This window comes from Gordionus sp. m RMFG-2023, chromosome 2, assembly GCF_954871325.1.
Source record: "Gordionus sp. m RMFG-2023 chromosome 2, tfGorSpeb1-WG-v2, whole genome shotgun sequence".
Taxonomy (NCBI): domain Eukaryota; kingdom Metazoa; phylum Nematomorpha; class Gordioida; order Chordodea; family Parachordodidae; genus Gordionus; species Gordionus sp. m RMFG-2023.
This window is the reverse complement of record NC_088776.1, coordinates 51212542-51232612: the sequence shown is the minus strand read 5'-3', so window position 1 is coordinate 51232612 and position 20071 is coordinate 51212542. Positions and strand designations below refer to the sequence as shown.

The 20071-nt window shown below is 29.5% G+C and overlaps 1 protein-coding gene across 1 annotated transcript in view; it reads left to right on the top strand.

The window, feature by feature from the left end:
- LOC135925285 (low-density lipoprotein receptor-related protein 2-like) overlaps positions 1–20071 on the top strand; it is a 61213-nt gene that overhangs the window by 24267 nt on the left and 16875 nt on the right. Inside the window, exons 2-14 of the mRNA XM_065460527.1 lie at positions 7962–8198; positions 9784–9952; positions 10157–10284; positions 10375–10466; positions 11042–11234; positions 11381–11533; positions 11915–12169; positions 12678–12843; positions 13666–13793; positions 14827–15060; positions 15517–15693; positions 16164–16311; positions 19910–20004. Coding sequence (XP_065316599.1) covers positions 7962–8198; positions 9784–9952; positions 10157–10284; positions 10375–10466; positions 11042–11234; positions 11381–11533; positions 11915–12169; positions 12678–12843; positions 13666–13793; positions 14827–15060; positions 15517–15693; positions 16164–16311; positions 19910–20004 — 2175 coding nt within the window. The remainder of the gene's footprint in view (positions 1–7961; positions 8199–9783; positions 9953–10156; positions 10285–10374; positions 10467–11041; positions 11235–11380; positions 11534–11914; positions 12170–12677; positions 12844–13665; positions 13794–14826; positions 15061–15516; positions 15694–16163; positions 16312–19909; positions 20005–20071) is intronic.

Genomic DNA, 20071 nt, shown 5'->3' with positions numbered 1-20071 from the left:
TGTGTGCTACCTACAAGATATATTTCGAGTAATTCCTTATCGGAGATAAAGAGACGTAACTATCTATCTATTTTCATTTTTTGTGCTACTCATAAAATATATTTTGGATGATATCCTTGGTATCAAATACTTCCTGCCTTGGAAACGCCACATTAAAACAAAGTACGAACCCCAACGGTAAAAGGTTAATAGAAATCTGTGAGCTTTTCAACATGAAAATTGCAAATACTTTCTTCAATCATCCAACTCATCACATCATGACTTACAAGAGTCCTTCCTTTGGCACTACCTCATGGATAGATTTCTTTGTAATTTCCACTAAGATCTTCAAGTGGGTGAGAGACATAAGAATAATCAGTAAACCAAACCTTACACTTTTTACGGACCATTATCCACTGGGTTGTGAACTCAATATTAATAACAGTATCTTCCCAAACCACACTAGACAGAACAGTCTCACCACTGTAAAATACATAGCTAGAAAAGACTTGGCACAACTAAATGACTTAGAGGTGAAAGAAGAGTTCGTCTCTAAATTAACATCATGGAGAAATACAGTAAATGGCATGATAAACCCAAATCTGACCTGGAAGTACATTAAGCTGAATTTATTAGGTAGTATAATATCATGCTTAAGACCACGCATCAAGCGCAGAGAGTGGCTCACCCCTTCAACAATACAAATAATTAAGAATCTTACAACAAATATATCCCACCACCAATTCGCAAGACATCATAGGAGGTACATTACTCACCGCATAAGGGCTGACAAAAGACTGTTTATTGCTAACTTATCGAATTCTATCCAATTCAATTTTGATAATAATAACATTTATAAGGCCTTCCAATCTCTTAAACTACTCACCACCTTTAAAACCAATCCTTTACCAAGACTACAATTAAACAACAAGATTATAACTGACCCTAAGGAACAATTAGACTTATGGATAGACCATTACATGAACCTCTATAGAACGAGATGGCCTAGACCTAGATGTGACTACCCCTTCCAATCACCCAGTCAGAATCTGAACAAGTCCGATATAGTCGGTGCCATCAAACGTCTAAAAATGCATAAAGCTGCTGGAGCTGATGGGATCTTTGCAGAACTCTGGAAGATAGAAATAGACCTAAGTGCCAGCTTACTACTTCCCCTCTTTAGGGAGATTTGGAATACGGGTAAGTTTCCTGACGAATGGATGACATCAATTATACTAAACTTCCCTAAAAATAAGTCCCCAAACTGCCTTAAGGATTACAGAGGTATTGCATTGATTCCAGTCACACTAAAAATTTTCACATACATCATATCGGTCAGGATTAAACCAATCATTAACAGGTTCCTTTCTAACGCTATCACATCATGCAGGAAGGGCAGAAATACTACGGAGTTGACTATGGCACTTAAGATCATTCTGGAAAAGGCCAGAATGCATAAATCCCCCATCTTTGCCCTAATGATTGATTTTAAGTCAAGCCTTTGACTCCATAATTCAGAATAAGATATGGCCCTTGTTGGAAAACATTGGAATAGATAAGCATCTGATAACGCTAATTAAGATAATTTACGACAATCATAGCGTAGTTCCTCAACATCTAAATATGAAATCACAACCTTTTAAAGCAAATAGGGGCCTCAAACCAGGATGCATCCTTTTGGAAATAGTTTTATATTTTTTAAAAAAAATCTCCTTTCTTTTTTGACAGAGTTTCAAAAGTTTGCGAATCAAATTTTTTGATATTTTAGACAGGTTATAATTGAATCAATAAACAGGTTACTCATTACAATCAGGGTTAGGCAGTTACGATAATACTTAAGATTTTGTATTACGATTTCATAATTTTCCGACAAATACAAATACTTTTTAAAAAAAAATAAATTATAAAAAAATGAGTATTACCCTAAAGCGATTTTTTTTTTGAATATTAGGGAAAATATAGTAATTCAAGAGAAGGTGCTTATATTAGTGATCTGCATCGGGCCTAATTTTTCAAGCCCGGCCCGGCCAGGCCCGATTTATTTAAATATAGAAATTAATTTTTATAATTACTTAAAATAAAAGACATTTGTTATATAGCTTTTAGTTTGAATAAATTAAATCAAAAACTTTACATAAAAATTTCAATATAAAATTGATAAATTTAGATATATTTAATAATTCCAAGGTCCGACCCTGCCCGAAGGTCCGGGTACGGGCCGGGCCTAATTTTGCAGATCTCTAGCTTATATATTAAGCTTATTATGTTTATATGATATTTTTGCAGGGATTTTTTAGCTACAACTTCAACATCTAAATATATTGATAATTTTGTATGGATTTTTTTTTATGTATCATTAAAAATGTTAGATTAAAAATAAAATCAAAATCATAAATGTATCTCATCTAATGATCTTCATCGGGCCTAATTTTTCAAGCCCGGCCTGAACCCGAAATATGTTAAAAAAGTTTAATTCTTTTATAGATGGCTTCCTATTTTAGAGTAGGAAATAGAATCATAAAGATAGAAATTAGGGAGATAGATGGTTCTGTGGGGTCCAGGAAAGGGTTGAACACAGCAAGAGAAGAAGCACAGCATAGGTACGGAGAGATGTTACAAGAGCCCCCTAAACAGAATGCATCCGATAGACAATGGGGATCAGAAATGGTTAAGAGAAAGTTAAAATGTTGGTCGTGTGGAGGAAACCACGTAATGCGAGCATGTCCAAATATAAATGACCAACAATAACTCATTATTCTCGTTATCTGCAGAGGCAGGAGCCAGCAATTCAGTCCTTGCTAAGGAATCAGAAGGAGGTGAAGGACATAGTTAAGTGTGGTGAGGGTGTTGTAGATATGCAAATTTATGTTGTAATGTTTTCATGAGAAATGAAATTAACTTTTGCAATATTCATATTTTAGAAAGGAGATTGTACTTTATTTTCATTTACAGTCGAATTGGATGTTAAAAAGAATTGTTATAAAATTTGAATTAGTTAATAAAAAAAGTTTATAAAAAGAAAGAAATTGTTTTTAATTTTTACCATTTGATTTTTTTACTTTTAAAATTGTTACAATTTATATATATATCTTAGTTGTTATTTTACATTTATATCTATTAAATAAAATTATTCTAATAACTCTGATACTATTATATTGAATAATAATATTCTCTATTAATTATATTTGTTGAAAATATACTAACCAGAGTTGTTTGAACTTATATTAGAGTTTACAAATTTAAAATTATTTTGTTGAACATTTTGAGACTAACTATATATAGACAGACCGATTTACGGGACGCATCACCCCGAGTGGCGGGGTCAGACCTCTTCCAAAAATCGGATTCGGTTAAGTTGCCTCTTATCAAAAATTTTCGCTAGATAAAGTTTTAGTTTTCTGAACCCTAATTCGGGTTCCACTACCTTGTTATTATTACTAAATAATTAAATATATTTTTTATTGAATTAAATTTACATTTTACATAAATATGTAAGAAAGTTAAAACTCTTTTTATAAGATCCGGTAATCGTTTCTGCAGGGTTAATAAAAAAATTAGGATCCGGTCCGATATTGATGAATAAATTTAGATCCCATAGAACCCTAAAAAACTACATAAACAATATTAAACGCTGCTAACTTTTTCTAAATAGCTTATTTTTATATGATCTACATCTTAAATTGTTGCCCGCCTAATACCATTCTTAAATTAGACCCGGCAAATCTCTAAAAACAATATTTAAATACAACTTTTTCGAAAATAATATTATCTACATCTAAAATTGTTTCTCTCGGCATTATGTAAATCTTAAATTTATATCGGGGAAATCTCTAAAAACAATATTTAAATAAAATTTTATTGACGATAGCTTATTTTTTTGCCAATCTTTAAAGTTGACATTTTTCAGAATCAATTTCCAGTGGACTGATTGAAGATAAATTTAGGAGATATTCTTTTATTCATCATTAATTTTGATATGAATTATAAGCCACGATTTAGCCTACCCCTATTTTTACGAAATTTCTATAACAATGTAAGATTCATGTGACCTATATTTGGGTAAAATTTTGGCCTCATAGCTGTTGGATTTTTGAAGATACCAGGGTAGGAAGCATGTTAATGACCTCTTTTTACGAATGTCGGTTTTCATATACGTAATAATTGTTTTTAATAATATTTTGGCATCGTTTGCCGAGAACTCTATAAAAATGGGTCACTCCGGCTTTAATAAAGTATTCCAAAAACGCTACTAATAACTATTCTATATGAATTTTAAAAAAAGTTGAGCCTTTACTATAATATCATCAATTAAATCGATAAAAATAATTATTTTACAGAAATGTTCAATATTTTTATACTATATATGGTGTATTTTATTTTATTCGTTTAAATGATTAATAATGTTTCCTTATATTTTTTTAAAAATAATAGTTGATGTAAAAGATTATTATCACAACTTCGCTGTCTTGTCTGCGAACGAGCGGATTTGGGTTACGGATTATTGGGCGGGCTGTGACGGATCTTTCTTTCTTGTGGGTTTTTTTATTGTTTTAATTTCTTTTTGATATCAATCAATAAAAAGTATTAATGCCGTATTAGAATCGGAGACTGCAGAGCATAACGATAAATTTATATTAAAACATTGGCTTTGTGCCATAAAATTATTAATAGTTGAATTATAAAAATATTTTTTTTAAAAAATTCCAATAAATGAGCTATAAAATTTATATATTGGCACGGCCTAAATTGGCCCGATTTTTTAAAGAAAATATCATATATTGAATTCTTCTAACTTTAAATTTTATATCCTAAATTCTGTAAAATATTTTGCATGGGTTGCCTGTTCTTAATTATTTTAGGCTATACCAGTTGTTGGGCTGAGCTATGCTAGATATCTAGCTCTTTAAAATACTTTTTATTGATCGATAATAGAACGAAATCAATCAATAAAAGAATCTATGCCATATTTTTATGCTATTAATTTGTACAACCCAGTCCAAGGCATATCTCACATTCCACAGGCTCGTCCTCAAGCTAACCTATTTTTCTGTATTAAATATTGTTCAGGACAAGAAATTTAAATAGTGTATAATTATATAAAAACTGAAATTTATAAAGAAGGTCATTTTTTAACTTATAATACTGATTTCCCTTACGGTATAATAACTAGAATGTTGAAAAGTTACCCAAATATAGGTTGCACTAACCTCAGTTTGTACACTAAATTTCATAAAAATCAAGGAGTCATCTCAAAATCATGTATTTTTTGGACATGGAAACCAACCCATTTAACAAATAAATCTAATTAATCGAATGAAATCATTTTTTAAAAAAAAGAATACTCATTATCAATATAAAAAGATTTATTTTAAAAAATTAAATATTAACAATATTTATTTATACGCTTGCAGCTTTATATAAATTATGCTTATTCAATTAATTTTTAAAATTTATTTCAAATCGATATAATGAAAAGTATGAAAATTTTAAATAATTAGAAGAAATGGATTATATATTAATTTCCAATTGGGTTATTCCTAAATATAAAATACCTAGGATGTGTCCTGATCTAAACAGCCGGTTTAATAGAGTCTAGAAAGTAAAAGAAAATTTTTTTCTTCAAAAAAACAAAAAAAAAACAACAAAATAAAAATACAAAAAAATAAATACGAAAAATAAAAATATTTTAAAGAAATCAAAATAGGATGTCCTAGTTCAAAAGCTGTTTAGTCAAGGCTATACAGCAATTAAGTATCAAAATGAAGTCGAACTCAGGATACAGTCTTAGCGCTTATTACCGCAGTCTTTTTTATTATCACCACTTTCAAAAATCTTTATCACTTTTATTTTTGCTGTTTTTCTGGGGTGGGGGGGGGCAAAATTTTAAAAATAAATCTAAAATCAAATTTTGCTAATTGTTTTTGGAACATCATATTCATAATAATTATTATGTATGGTATTCATAAATCATAATTCATTTAAAAAAATTTTTAAAACAATAAGATTTATAAAAAAAAATAAAATTAATGTTTTATAAATAGTCTAATTCAAGGAATTTAAGAAAGGAAAAAAGATAGAAAAAAAGAAAAAACGCTCTTAGCTAAAATATCAAAATCTACCATAATTACATTTTTTATAAATGAATATGATCTTGCCGACTAGTGTACTTTAAACAGCTCTATTTGCAATTTTAAGTAAAGATTTTGGTCAAAAAATATTACGCAAGCCTCGAGTTCACTTAGATGTTTAAACCTTTCTGCTATCTTTGAGCAAAATCTCCAGGCTTGCTTAATGTTTTTTTGGTTAAAATATTGTGTCAGTCGTTTTTTTTAAAAATCACGCCGCTTAACATTATTGCCAACCATGATAACATAATAATTATATATTTTAAAAACATTACTTTTTTCTTAGAAAATAATAGTCATAGATTGGTAGGGTGTGTGTAATGCTGGTTAGGCAAATAAAAGTAGCCCATTATTTTTGTATTCAAAAAATAATAACATGGTGTTTTATGTGCAAATCCCCTATTTTGGGTAATGTCCATGGTCGGGAGATGGAATGGGGAAATTTTTATTAGCATGGCAGGAGAAAATCTGAGTTTCTAGGAGATCTTTAAAATTTTATTTATTTATAACGCGTGTTTTTTATCGAAAGCGTATTCTTGAATAGATAAATAAGTAATGAATGGGTGAATTTCAGACCTTACTGCCATGAAATTTTGATGGCTCATAAAATTGTCTGAAATTCACAGGATAGATACTCTATAGATGGCGGAATGCGGTTATGGCGAAATCCGGGTTTTAAATAACATAAGTTTTTAGAAAATTTGCATAAACCCCCTGTACCTAGTTAATTTTTTAAAACCCTATACGAATATATAAAACACCGTTAAAAACAATTAAAAATATCTATTACGCACTAATTGTTGTCCACTTGGCATTATAAAGTTTTTTTAAATTCTTTAATCCAGTCTTGGGAATAGTTAGTAAATTTTCGGCTATCATTTTCTCATGATAATTTGAATTTATACATACATCACTTTTTTCCTTTCATTACTTATTATTTCAAAAAATGATTGTTTATAAATTATATTTCATTTAACATGGGGGGGGGGGTTAGTGGATTATCAATTTTCACTTGCTTAATGATAATTATAGTTGAGATGTCGATTAATTCGGCCCAAGTTTCCCGGATAAAATCTGTTAACTTAAAACATTTTAATTTACACTAGTTTCTTTCAAATTTGGGCTGTTTTTAAGAAAAACCTGTGAGCTAAAATTGACTTATAAACTACTAAAATATAAATGATAATTAAGAAACTTTCAAACGTTAAATGGTGCGCGACAAATTGAAAATCCTTTTTTTTTACAAACCTTTTAAATATTTTTTTGGTCGAACAATTATGTTTCAACCAAATCACAATCCTAATTTTTTTTAAAAATATATATTTCAAAGTGTCTTTAATTCACTTTTTTTTAAAAAAAAAATTAAATTATTATGGGTATGTATTATGTACCATATTTTATGTAAAATTATAGCACAACATTGTACATGTTAGCAGCAATGTGTTTTTTCCTGCTATGTGTTATTTTTTCAACTTTAAATCATTTTTGAGGGCATTTTTTTAAATTTAAAAGTCTAATTTTGCCGGAAATGTATTTCAATTTTGGAATGCATACCCTATGAATTTCAGATAATTTTGTCATAAACATTTGAACTTTATATATATAATATTTTTATATACATTATAAATGACTCAAAATTTAGCGGTAAGATTATCTACAATTCATAAGATAGGTATTCTAAACATGCTGGAATACATTTTCGGTAAAATCAGATTTTAAATTTAAGAAACGCGCTCAACAAATAATATAAAGTTGAAAAATAACTGCCTATAACATATATATTTATACCGCTAAACATGCACATAATTATTATAAATGCAATTTAAATCTTTTTTTTTCTCTTTCCTTTATCATTAGATTACATAATATTTCCGGAATCCGAATCGAACAAAATATTCCGTTACAACATATCGGACAGCTTCCTCATACAAAATGGCACAGAAATATCGCCCATTTCGATCGCCAGTCCGCTCGCTATGGATGTGGACCCAGTTGAGCGCAAGATTTATACCACGAATTCTCAATCCGGTACCATTATTCGCTTCAACTTTGATGGTTCAGACCTCGAAATCATCCGGAAACTTAACCCTCTAAGTAAAGGGCACACTTTGTATAATTTATTATTTTATCGAGTTATAATAAGTGTCAAATATTTATAATACAAAGTCATTTCTGGTGGAGTCCTTTATAGTGGTCTTCTTAAATGAATCATTTTTTAAGATGGCTTGAAGATTGTATCCAGGGTCATGTTTGACTTTTAGTAATCTAATCTTTTACAAGATTCACCTATGATAGAACATCATAAACAAACATTATTATTCCGTTTTTTTTCTTGTCAAAATTTTTTTAAAGGAAGAGCAAAATAGACCCTCCTCCTATAAAATACAAAGTTTAAGATTTAAACTCTAAAGAAAGTTAGCCACGTTTGAAATAACATCCATTATAGCATGATAAATATTAGTAAACTGATATCAGATTGCCTTGACACTCTAATTTCCTATCGAGTTCTCGCTATCGGATTTAATGTAAAAATATTGGTATCATCTTTAGTAATGTGCCATCTTTAAGGAAGCAGCAGAAAATATAATTATTACGTTTCCCAATACCAAAAAAATGAAATTGCAACTAGTGTTATTAAACGGCTCGATTTGAGCCGATTTTTAAAAACGGCCAACATAATATTTTAGCCAGAAATATATTATCTAAACCTAGAAATTTCGTTAATAGATGTTCAAACCTTTGTGCCACTTATGAGCAAAATCTTAAGGCTTGCATAATAAATTTCCTATTAAAATATTGAGTTAACTCTTTTTAAAAATTGGCTCAAAATGAGCCGTTTAACAACACTAATTGCAACAGCTGTTGATTGTGCCATGACACCAAGCAACATGTTGAGGCTACGATCCTGCAAAGCATGAAAACGATTTCAATTCATTTTTCTAAAATTCAGATAATTCATTTTTCTAAAATTGAGATATGAACGACCTTATGCAGGAACCTCTTACAAGAATAAAATTTAATTATCTATTCATACCATATTTCTCTACTTTGCGAATTTCTAAGAAATATAGTATAATGTAGAATAAAACAAAAGAGAAGAATATAATAAGCCAGTTATAGAAATGTTTTTAAATTGAAAACTAAAAAATTAGAATGTTTTTCAAATTTGTTATGTTAAAAAAACATATAAAAATAACCTTAACCACCATGGTCTTTTTTACAATTAATATTTAAATATCTTTATTCTTTTTTAAAAACGGCTATAAAGATTTTAGCCAAAATATAATACGAAAGCCCGGAAATTTTGCTCATAGATGGCAGAAAGTTTAGAACATCTATCTTGAGGCATGCCTAACATTTTTTTGGCTAAAATATTGGGTTAAGCGTTTTTAAATATCGAGTCGTTTAAGAACTCGCGTTTTACTATATATTATAATGTGAAGAAACGAGTTATTTCATAAAAAATATTGAAAATTAAGAATTTTAAAATACAATTATTTAAAAATAGTCAATTCCCATGCCTCCTCCCTCTCTTGTGTTCTCAACACTGGTGTCTATTATGGTATAATGGTATTGACTAGTTGGTAAGCATTTCTTTTTTTTCACAGGACTTATCTAAAATAAATACCCTAAATTTTGAATCCGATATTTAAAATGATTGTACTACTGTCTTTTTAAGATTCCTTAACTTCCGGCGTGAGCATAGACCCGAGCTCTAGGCTTCTATATTATGGCGATCCCGGCACGGACACTATCAGCGTCATGAGGTTAGACGGTATGTATCACAAGGAACTGTTCAACGAAAATACGACCAAGGTTAAGGCCATCCAAGTCGCTCCGGAACTCGGGTTTTTTTTTATCTCATACATTTTTTTTTGCTTGAATTGAAAGAAGACAGAATAAAGGTAATAAGAAAAGGAAGGAAAAGAAAATAACTTATTTACGACAAAAATATCCAATATGAGACGTTATTTTTTTGTTTATCCTAGCTGTCTATAAATTGCTCATAATACTTTAAATTTTATAACATTATTAAACAATTTTCGTAATAGTTTATTGTATTGGACGGATTGGGGCCAACCGCCAAAAATCGAAAGATCTCACATGGACGGCACCGATAGAACTGTCATTATAGACACAAAACTCGTCATGCCTTGGAGTTTGGCTGTCGATCAAATCGGTTTTTTTATTATATAAAAATTATATATGTATCATCTTTTATTACCGATTATGAATTTTTTCTTTAAAAAAATTTGTTTTTGCAATTAAGAGCGTAAATTGTATTGGGGCGACGCTAAACTCAAAAAGATAGAAGTTTCCGAGTTGGACGGGACGGGACGCGCCGTTGTACTCGAAACTAAGGTGATTTGTTTCCATTATAATATCAAATTTTTTATATCACATAATATATATGTTAGAAGGTAATTCAGGGCATTTATTCGCTGACCTGTCTTTAATTACTAATGCTCTACCAGTACGCATGATCACATAATCTAAATTAACACAATTTTAAGCTAATTAGTTAAGTACTATAAAAAAACTCGTTTCAGTCTTTGAACGTTTACTTTAAAAAAATCTGATACTTTAAATATTTATAACTATACTAGGAAAAGAGAAACCGTATCTTATATACTGCTAGATTGGCGATTCATTCATTAAATGCATGCAGTCAGCGGTAGCGCCATTTTGTACTTTGCACGCCAATTAAATGGTATTAATGTGCATTCGTATAATTATAAATAAGACAATTAGTCGACGTGCAAACCACAAAATAGCCTTACTGCTTGCTGACTTATATTTATGAACGGTTTTAATGAATGAATAACCAATCTAGTAGTATATATATCATTAATTTCAAACCAGATCTGTCACATCATAAAAACTTTTTCAGGATTCGAATCCTTTAATATTGCCTTTTAATCAAATGGCTTCTATAGGTAATATACCCTTTCGGCCTAGCCTTGTACCAAGACCATCTGGTGTGGACGGATTGGAGCCAAAGCAAATTATTAGCCCTTAAAAAAACCGAGAGGGACGCTCACCACGTGATAGACCCAGTTGACCGACTTTTCGATAAGCTGGGGGACGTAAAGATATACAGAGACACGGATGCCAAGAATGCATTGTCACGTTTGTTACATTATTATACATTTTTTTAAAAAAAATATAGGTCCATTTTTTCATCTCTGTTACACTAATTGGATAAAAATCTCATTTTGTTTAATTACTACAAATAAAAAAGAAAGATACTCTATATTTTTCCTGAAAATATTTAGCCATCAATCATCCTTGCTCGACTAATAATGGTGGGTGTACTCAACTATGCTTTCCGACTCCATCTAGTGGTTTGGCGACAACTGATTCATTGACACGCATTTGTGGGTGTCAAGATGGCAGTTCCTTGCTGAGCGATTCCACAACTTGCGAAGGTTATATATATTTGTTGTCATTACAAATGAAAGATAAATATAATGACTTTATTTAATTGTATTTGAATACATTTATTGTAATAATTCTAACACTTCATTACGAAATTTGTTTTTGTAATGGATTATAGCTAGAAAGAAAAACTTTTCTTTTACAAATGGTACATAACATCATTAAAACAAACACTATTATTTAATTCGTCGCATACATAATTAAATTAGTATAGGATATTTATATTATATAAATTATAGGCCGACATTACCCCGACCCATCTAAATTTGATCGGTTTTCAAATCCGCTCTGAAATTTTAGGCCGGGCCTTGGGGTTCTCGGATATTATTACACAACACGGGAATATTATTAATATATTATACACACAAAAGGTTATCGTCCTCTGGACGAATTCTTGCTAGTCAGCGATTCCTACCAAGCCAAGATAATGGTGATGGACATGTCCTCTCACGAGCGCCACTTCTACTTGCCGATACTCGAAATGAAACGGCCCGACGCCGTCGATTACGACCCCAAGGAAAAATTCGTATATTGGGTCGATGAGGGGACGAAAGTCATAAGGCGCATTCATTTGGATCCGACCGGACCTGTTAATGGAATGTCCATGAGATTTTTGAACGATTTGGGTATAATGCGAATTTTTATAACTGTTCGAAGATCTTTAAATGATACGGGTTTGAAATAATATTTTTGCGAAGTAAAGGATTTTACTTTGTAACCGGTCCGAGTTCGGTAATATTTTTCCGATACAGGGCCGAATCTGTTTCCTGTACCGGTTTTATATTATTAATATATAGGAACTGGTTATTTTCATGGAATTTGCGGGATTCCAACTTATACCAATATCCTGTCAAAAAATGACCCTAATAATCACGCCATTTATGAAATAATTTTTTCATACTGATTTATTTAAAATCCTAGCATCTCTCATAATTATTTCATAATACAAAATTCTAAAATTTAAAAAATAATAATTCAGAAATGAAATAATTTTTAAAATATCAAGCTTAAACTCGATATTCTGCCTAATGCTGATTTATAAATGTAAATCGTCCCGCCCGCTTTAAAACACCCCTTAATAGTATCATCTTAATGTAATTAAAAATATACCATTATATATTTTTTATATATTAGTATCGAACCCAACTGGAATGGCCATAGATTGGTTATCACGTTTGATATATTACAATAACGCTGGTTTGAAACTGATGGCGGTTATGGACGTAAACGGCAAAAATCACAAAGTTCTCATTAAGAATTTGGAAGATCCTAGGGCTATGGCCCTAGATGCAGAGGCTGGGTAATTATCGTATACACGTATAGTATTTATTCTTTTATATATGTTAGGGTCAATGTGTTTTTTCCAGCAATGTGTTATTTTTAAAACTTTAAATCTTGAGCGCATTTTAAGAATTTAAAAACCTGATTTTACCGGAAATATATTCTATCATGTTTGGAATACCTATCTTAATTGTAGACAATTTTGCGGTTAACCTTTGAGTCATTTATAATCTAAATAAAGAATATATGGAAAATTGAATATAAATTTAAAAGTTCATCGAAAAATTATATGAAATTCATAGGATAGGTATTCCAAACATGATGAAAGGCATTTCCGGTAAAATCAAATTTAGAAATTTAAAAAAAAGGGACCAAAAAATGATTTATAATTTGAAATAATAACACATTGCCGGAAAAAACAAATTGACGTTAATATATATAAGAGGAAATGTTTTAAATTCAAAAAATCTCATAAATTTGTACAAATTGAAAATGGTCACTTGTAGTTACTTTAGTTTAAGAAAAATAAATAGGAGGGAAGAGGGCCCTGCATGTCAGTCTCCGGTCGAATTATTTTTGAAGCGGTCCAGAATGGGGCTTTAAAATACTTAAAAAATGATATGACAAAACAAATAGTGATTTTTTTGAAATATTTTATTTTAACCTCAAAGATATTTTAAATATATTTTTTTATACCGGGCCTTTAAAATAAAAATTCTGACCAAACTTAAAAATAAAAGGGGGAGGGGGTTAAATTTTTGGGGGCTCTAATGCCAATAATCAAAATTTTTAAAATTGAATCCTACCGATATTTTAAATAATTTTTTTTATTTAAAAAAAGTATGTTATTCTGGAACGAGTGGGGTGAGAACCCGAGCATAAAATCGAGTTGGGGCGATGGGACCAACATTAAAATTTTAGCCACCGAAGGAGTCAGTAATCCCACTGGAATAGTAGCCGATCATCAAGGTATCATTTTATATAAAAATTCTATAAGAATTTTTCTAAGAATTGATTTGAGTGAACCTATTTCTGCCAAAGGGTTTGTTCACATTTAATGGGTCAAAAATAAAAGAACCTAATAAATTAATATCAATTTATTTTTTATTACCCTGCATTCGCACTTAACGAGAATTCGCGGCCGAAGTATACAAAATGAATGTAAAATTATTATATTTATATCATAGACCTCCAAGAGGTACCATTTGTACGGCCAGTACCGGGTTTTATATTTTCAGACCCAGTTCGGCCCGGTTTTTTTTATAATATATTATATTTATTTTTAAATTTTTATGCCTAATAATGGCGATTTAAAATGTTTGGTTTTAAAATATAGGCCCGGGTATTTAAAAAAAATATATTTTAAGACCCATCCCGGGTATTTTAAATAAAGAAATTTTAGGCCCGGACCTGGTATATTTAAAAAATTAAAATACGGCACGGCCCGTGTACCCTGGTTTAATACCGGGCCTGCAAGTCTCTGATTTATATCATATCTTTTATACTTCACCACGAATTCGCGCTAACCGTCAACATATGGTTAGGCATATTTTTTGGCTAACTTTCAGTATGTATAAAAGCCAAAAAATTTTAACACATGTTACGCTGGCTATATATTTTTTTAAAATTTTCTAAGCATTCGGAAGACATAATTTTTTTTATATTAATTTAGGAAAATTAACTATAAGAAAAACTTTTTATAAATAAAATTAATAGTATATAATTATTAAAATTAAAAAAATGAATAATAATTATAAAAATATTTGGATTTATTAAAAATGGATAGATGATATCAGAGTTTGGAAGTAAAATCTGGAAAGTCCGGGTTAAAGGGGAAATTCAAATTTAATAACCGAGATCAAAACCCATTTTTCAGAATTTTAGAAACCGGAAGACCGCATTTTAAAAAAAATGTTTGGAACTAGAATCAGAACTCATGTTATGCTTTCCATTTCCTTTTGAAAACTTTATTTCCTTCAACATTTATATTTTACTACGAAAGAGGGTAACTTGTACTGGTGCGACGCACGGCTTGACAAAATCGAGCGCATGAATTACGACGGCACAAACCGTTCCGTCATATTTTTCGGTACCTCGATCCATCCCTACGGAATAGCCGTTGATTCTTCTTTCATTTACTGGTCTGATTGGACGAGGTCTAACGTGTTGCGCTCCCCCAAGTTCGGCCAGTACAACGATAAACTCAGCCTGGGACCTAAAGTGTTCAGTCGATTAGGTACACGTTTTTTTTGCTCTATGTATTGTCGGTTAATATTGGAATTTTCGAGACTAAGTTTAGTATTTTTTTAAAAAATTAGTGGCCATTTTAGCTTAAATATTATTTTTGAATAATCGAACTATCGGAACCCCTAATATTTCTTCTTTCTATCAATGTATCAAAGTTAAAAAAAACTAAATAACTTTAAAAGGATCTAAGGAAAATTTTTTGGGATGATTATTATAATTTTATTATTTTAGCTGGTAGATAGAACATTTTGTGAGAAAATTGAATGTTTATAATTGTTTTATGATATAGGGTGGATATTTTTATTAGCTTTGATAAATTTGCGGTTTTTGCCCATAATATTTTTATTTGCTCATTTCTTAATTTATAAATAGACACCTTCGTAATATTATATATTTATTGAATTTTAAGAAATCCTTTTAACTACTAATTTTTTTATAAATAAAGGAACCTTAAGAGTTTTCCTCAAGAACCTAACGGCCATCACTAATAGTTGCGTTCGTAACGGTGGTTGCAGCCATATTTGTTTTCCACTCCCTATTTCTGCCGGTGGAAGGCGTGTCACTTGCTCTTGTCCAGACGGACTCATTCTCTCCAATGATAAACGAACCTGCTCATCTGAAAGTTTTAAAATAATGACATAAACATACTATAAATTAGTGATCTGCATCGGGCCTAATTTTACCAGCCCGGCCCGAAATTTTTTTCAAAAAGTTTTGCCGGCCCGGCCCGAACCCGAAATTTATTTTAAAAAAATTTACCGTGCGGTCCGAATTTATTTAAATATAGAAATTAATTTTTATAATTACCAAAAATAAAAGACATATGTTATATGGCGTTTAGTTTCAACAAATTAAATCAAAAATTTTTATTTTACATTAAAAATTCAATATAAAATTGATAAATTTAGATATATTTTAAAAAATTTCCAAGGTCCGACCCGACCCGGCCCGAAATTTTTTTAAAAATATTAGGCCCGGCCCGAACCCGATCCCGCATTAATTTTATGTTTGAAATTTTTTAAAATTCCCCGCCAGCTGAAAATATTTTAAGTCATGTAGAAAAAAAAATTCCCCACATTTTTTTTTAATTAGCCGAAATGTTTGAACGATTCTTGATATTCGCTGACGGTGTACTTCCCGATATATTTGTCATGAATTATGATGACATGACAAAATTCCATCTTATCCCTGGCCTATCCCATGCTAGGCCCGCGGCCCTTGATTATGATCCTGTTGACAAGTAATATCAATATTTTATGTAATTTTTATTTATTTTTTAAAAACAATCCTCACTAATCCTCCTCGTATTCCTGCATTCATAGTTAGCGCTAATTCGCGGTGAAGTATATAAATTGACTCAAAAATACAGCATATTTTGTATACTTCGCCACTAATTCATGTTAACATCCAGGGTAAGACCTCATTCACAGTTAGCACAAGTTCGCCGCAGAGTATAGAAAACAATATATTTTGTATAATTCGCCGCGAATTTGTGCTAACTACTAATGAGAGGTTACCTTTCAAAATCGTTATTATTAAAAAAAATTGTAGAAATTTAGCCTGTTTTTTAGTAGCCTCCTATCTTATGCTAAACATTTCTTATATATTGTTTTATTTTTGGAGAAATAAACCCTTATTATTTTATATCTTATTGTTATTTATCAAAAAATGAAAACTATTTTATCATAATTTAATAATAATATTTAAATATTAATTAAATAATTTTTATGATTATTGCTTTATTTTAAATAAATTTTTATATAATGAAAATAATGGTACATATTATTTATGACAATTTTCCAGTGTTGTTAAGGTAACTAATTCACAAATGGTTTTTGTGAAAAATTAGCTGCAGCTAGTTACTTTTTAAAATATGATAATATCTCATTTATTATTTTTATTTGTTGATTTCCCAAATTTAAAATAACGTTTATTAAATATCGTGTCTCACTTTTTTTATAGCGGCCTCTTGTAAAATGCGTTTAGTTCATAGGAAAGCTTATTGTTGGGAATTAGCATCTATTTTAGACACAAATTTGTTAAATTTTTTTAAAAGAACATGCGTATGGGCGGATTATGCAAAATATTTAAACTATGGATGGGCGGGTGGGTTAAAAAATTTACAACTTTTATTTGTAATTTAAAATCATTTAAGTAAACATTGAAAAAAATATGCCCCCTGAAATTTCAACATTTTTAATACCAAAGTATATCGATAGAGGATGTTGGTTGGAAGAAATTAATTAGGTACTAAATATATCGGAAACATGTGTATTTGATTTGCTTGGAAAAATATAACACCAAACATGGATGAAAATCTGATTTTACCCGTTTTCATAAAAGCAAAGATAATTCAATTCAGATTTATAAATCCACCTCAAAATTAAACAAGTTAGATATGGTTGTTACAGAGGAGAGCAATACTTAATGACAAAATAAAATATTTAAATCTTAAAGTAACAAGTTTTTGTAAGTTTACAATTTATTAACAATTAATTTAAATTACTTTCTAAAATTTTTATTATTAATGGATTCACTTTTTATTTAAATATCTCACTTGAGTAGAGGATATACTTCGAACGGATATCCTACTTTGATGGAAACGACAAGAAAAATATTTGTAAATAGCTAAAAAAAATATTGGCAATTCCAGTAACCAGTGCTTCTAAACGAGAAATTAGCATTGCTGGAAGGTTTTTAGTATCAATAAATATTTTATTCCGTAATTTAAATTGAATATTCTTAATATACCAATTTTCTAAATTATAGATTTTTTTTATAGGTATTTAACGTTGTATGAAACAAAATCATTTTTTTAGATGCTTAAAAAAATTGAAAGAATGAGTTTATTTTAATTTTATATGGGCGGCGTGTGGTAAAATTTTTTTATAAATGGGCGGGCGGGTAAGGAATTTTACACTAAAGGGCGGGAAGGGTGTATTTTTTGAAAACTATAAACAGGTTGGGCGAGTAGGTTAAAATTTTTAAAAACCTGCTAATTGCAGACCTATAATTTGTATTCTTATATAAAATTTTTATATATTCAGAAAAGCTTTATCCGAAACTAAAAAAATGTTCGTAACATTAATATTTTATTTTTAATAATAAATTTATGAATGTATATAATGGTGGTGGAATATTATAATGAGGAAATAATTAATTTAGAATATTAATTAAATTTTCTTTTAGTGGATTAAAGACGTTTTATTTCAAATAAAAAATTAATGATAAATAAAAATTATAATTATATTACATAATTGATTTGTGATTTTTTTTGTTTCTTTCTTTTACAGTGATGTTATGCTTAGAAAATAGTATCAAGAGACTATTTTTTGTTTAAATGATATAGAAATAGGTATCATTTAATATGTGGTATAATTACATGTGATATGAATGAAGATGTTTTGGTTGATCGTGACACTTCGGCTATGATAAGATCTAAGGTATATGTGCCTTTGAAATAGAAAAATGTAACTAATAAATAATTTAATTTACTGTAATGGTGTGTATCTAAGGTTTTTTTTTAGGTGCTTTGTTATTTTTGGTATATATTATGTTTTCCCAAACACTAAAATGTAAAAATAAGGTGTTAATAATATGGTAAGACATTGTTGCCACTTGAGGGATAAAAAGGGAAATGTTTGATGTTGGGATTATAGTTTTGCAGACATTAAATTTATAAAGGCATAAAATATGCCTCTCGTAGACTAATAAAATATTGTTATCTAAAGTAGTTTCTCACTTTCATTTTCATGTATTCCTTTTCTTATTTGATGAAAAATGTTATATCTTGCAATTTTTATTTATATGCGATTTAAATAATTTTGTTTTTATAAATTCATAAAATAGCTCTATGTTAATATAAGTCTATGATAAAAACCAAAATATTTTGGAAATGGGAAGAGAAAAAAAATTGATTCCTCGAGAAAAAAAATTTTAATTTATTTTTTAATTTAAAGGTTTAATATTTTTTGATACCTAGAATTTAACCCTCCACTTTTAAAAAAGGGTCCGGGGTTGGGTTCAGCCAAAATACCGGGGTTCAGGATCCGGGTTCACATCCTTGCTTTTGAAAGACCTTTGGGCCCAGCCCGGATCTTAAAATGTTTATATTATTTAACCGGGCCGGTTTTTTATATTTGATACTATTTTTGGCCTAACCTTTATAATATTTTGCAAATTGTTATATAAGGTCGGTATAAAGATGAGCAATAAATGAATATTAAACCCTACATTATATTATTTTCTAATTGATATAATACAAACTTATTTTTATTTTTTAAAAAATGGTTTAGCCCTGATTTTTAAAGATTATACCATTTTAGTAACCATAACTGAATTATAGTTACTTTTCAAAAATAGCCTTTTAACAAAACTTGATTTTCATTTTTTTTGAGTCTTTGCAAATTTTCTCTCTAGGGTCAAGCCGTTAATTTGTTTTTTTTTAAATTTAATAAATCGTTTTACTTTACATTTTTATCCCCCCCCCTCCCCATTAAAATGATATTTATTAAATTTTACAAAACATATTTAAATAATAGCATTATATATAAAACTTTATTATAATATGTAAGAAAATCATGTATAAATATAAAATTTTTTAAAAAACAAAGAGCACCGAGAGGGGGGGGGGCAAAAAGTGGCTCTCAATGAGATCCGAGATAACTAAGATAGTTGTTTCGAAACACTCCTATTAGGAATTATTATTTTTTTATAAATATGTGAACGAGATTCTTAAACTGCTCTTAAATTAAAAATTAGTTCCTTTTTAAAAAAAAAACGAAATTTAATTCATTTCCTTTATTAAACATTTTTTTTCTTTATCTAAACGCAACTAGGTTCATGTATTGGTCCGATGTACGGGAGCGGAATATTAAGAGAGCGACTTTAGACGGCAAGGGATATAAAGTGGTCAAGCAGCTGTTGCCTAATGGTATATTCTTACTTCTAATATTTATATTTTTAAATAAATTCTTCTAGAAGCCTTTTTTTTCACTAAG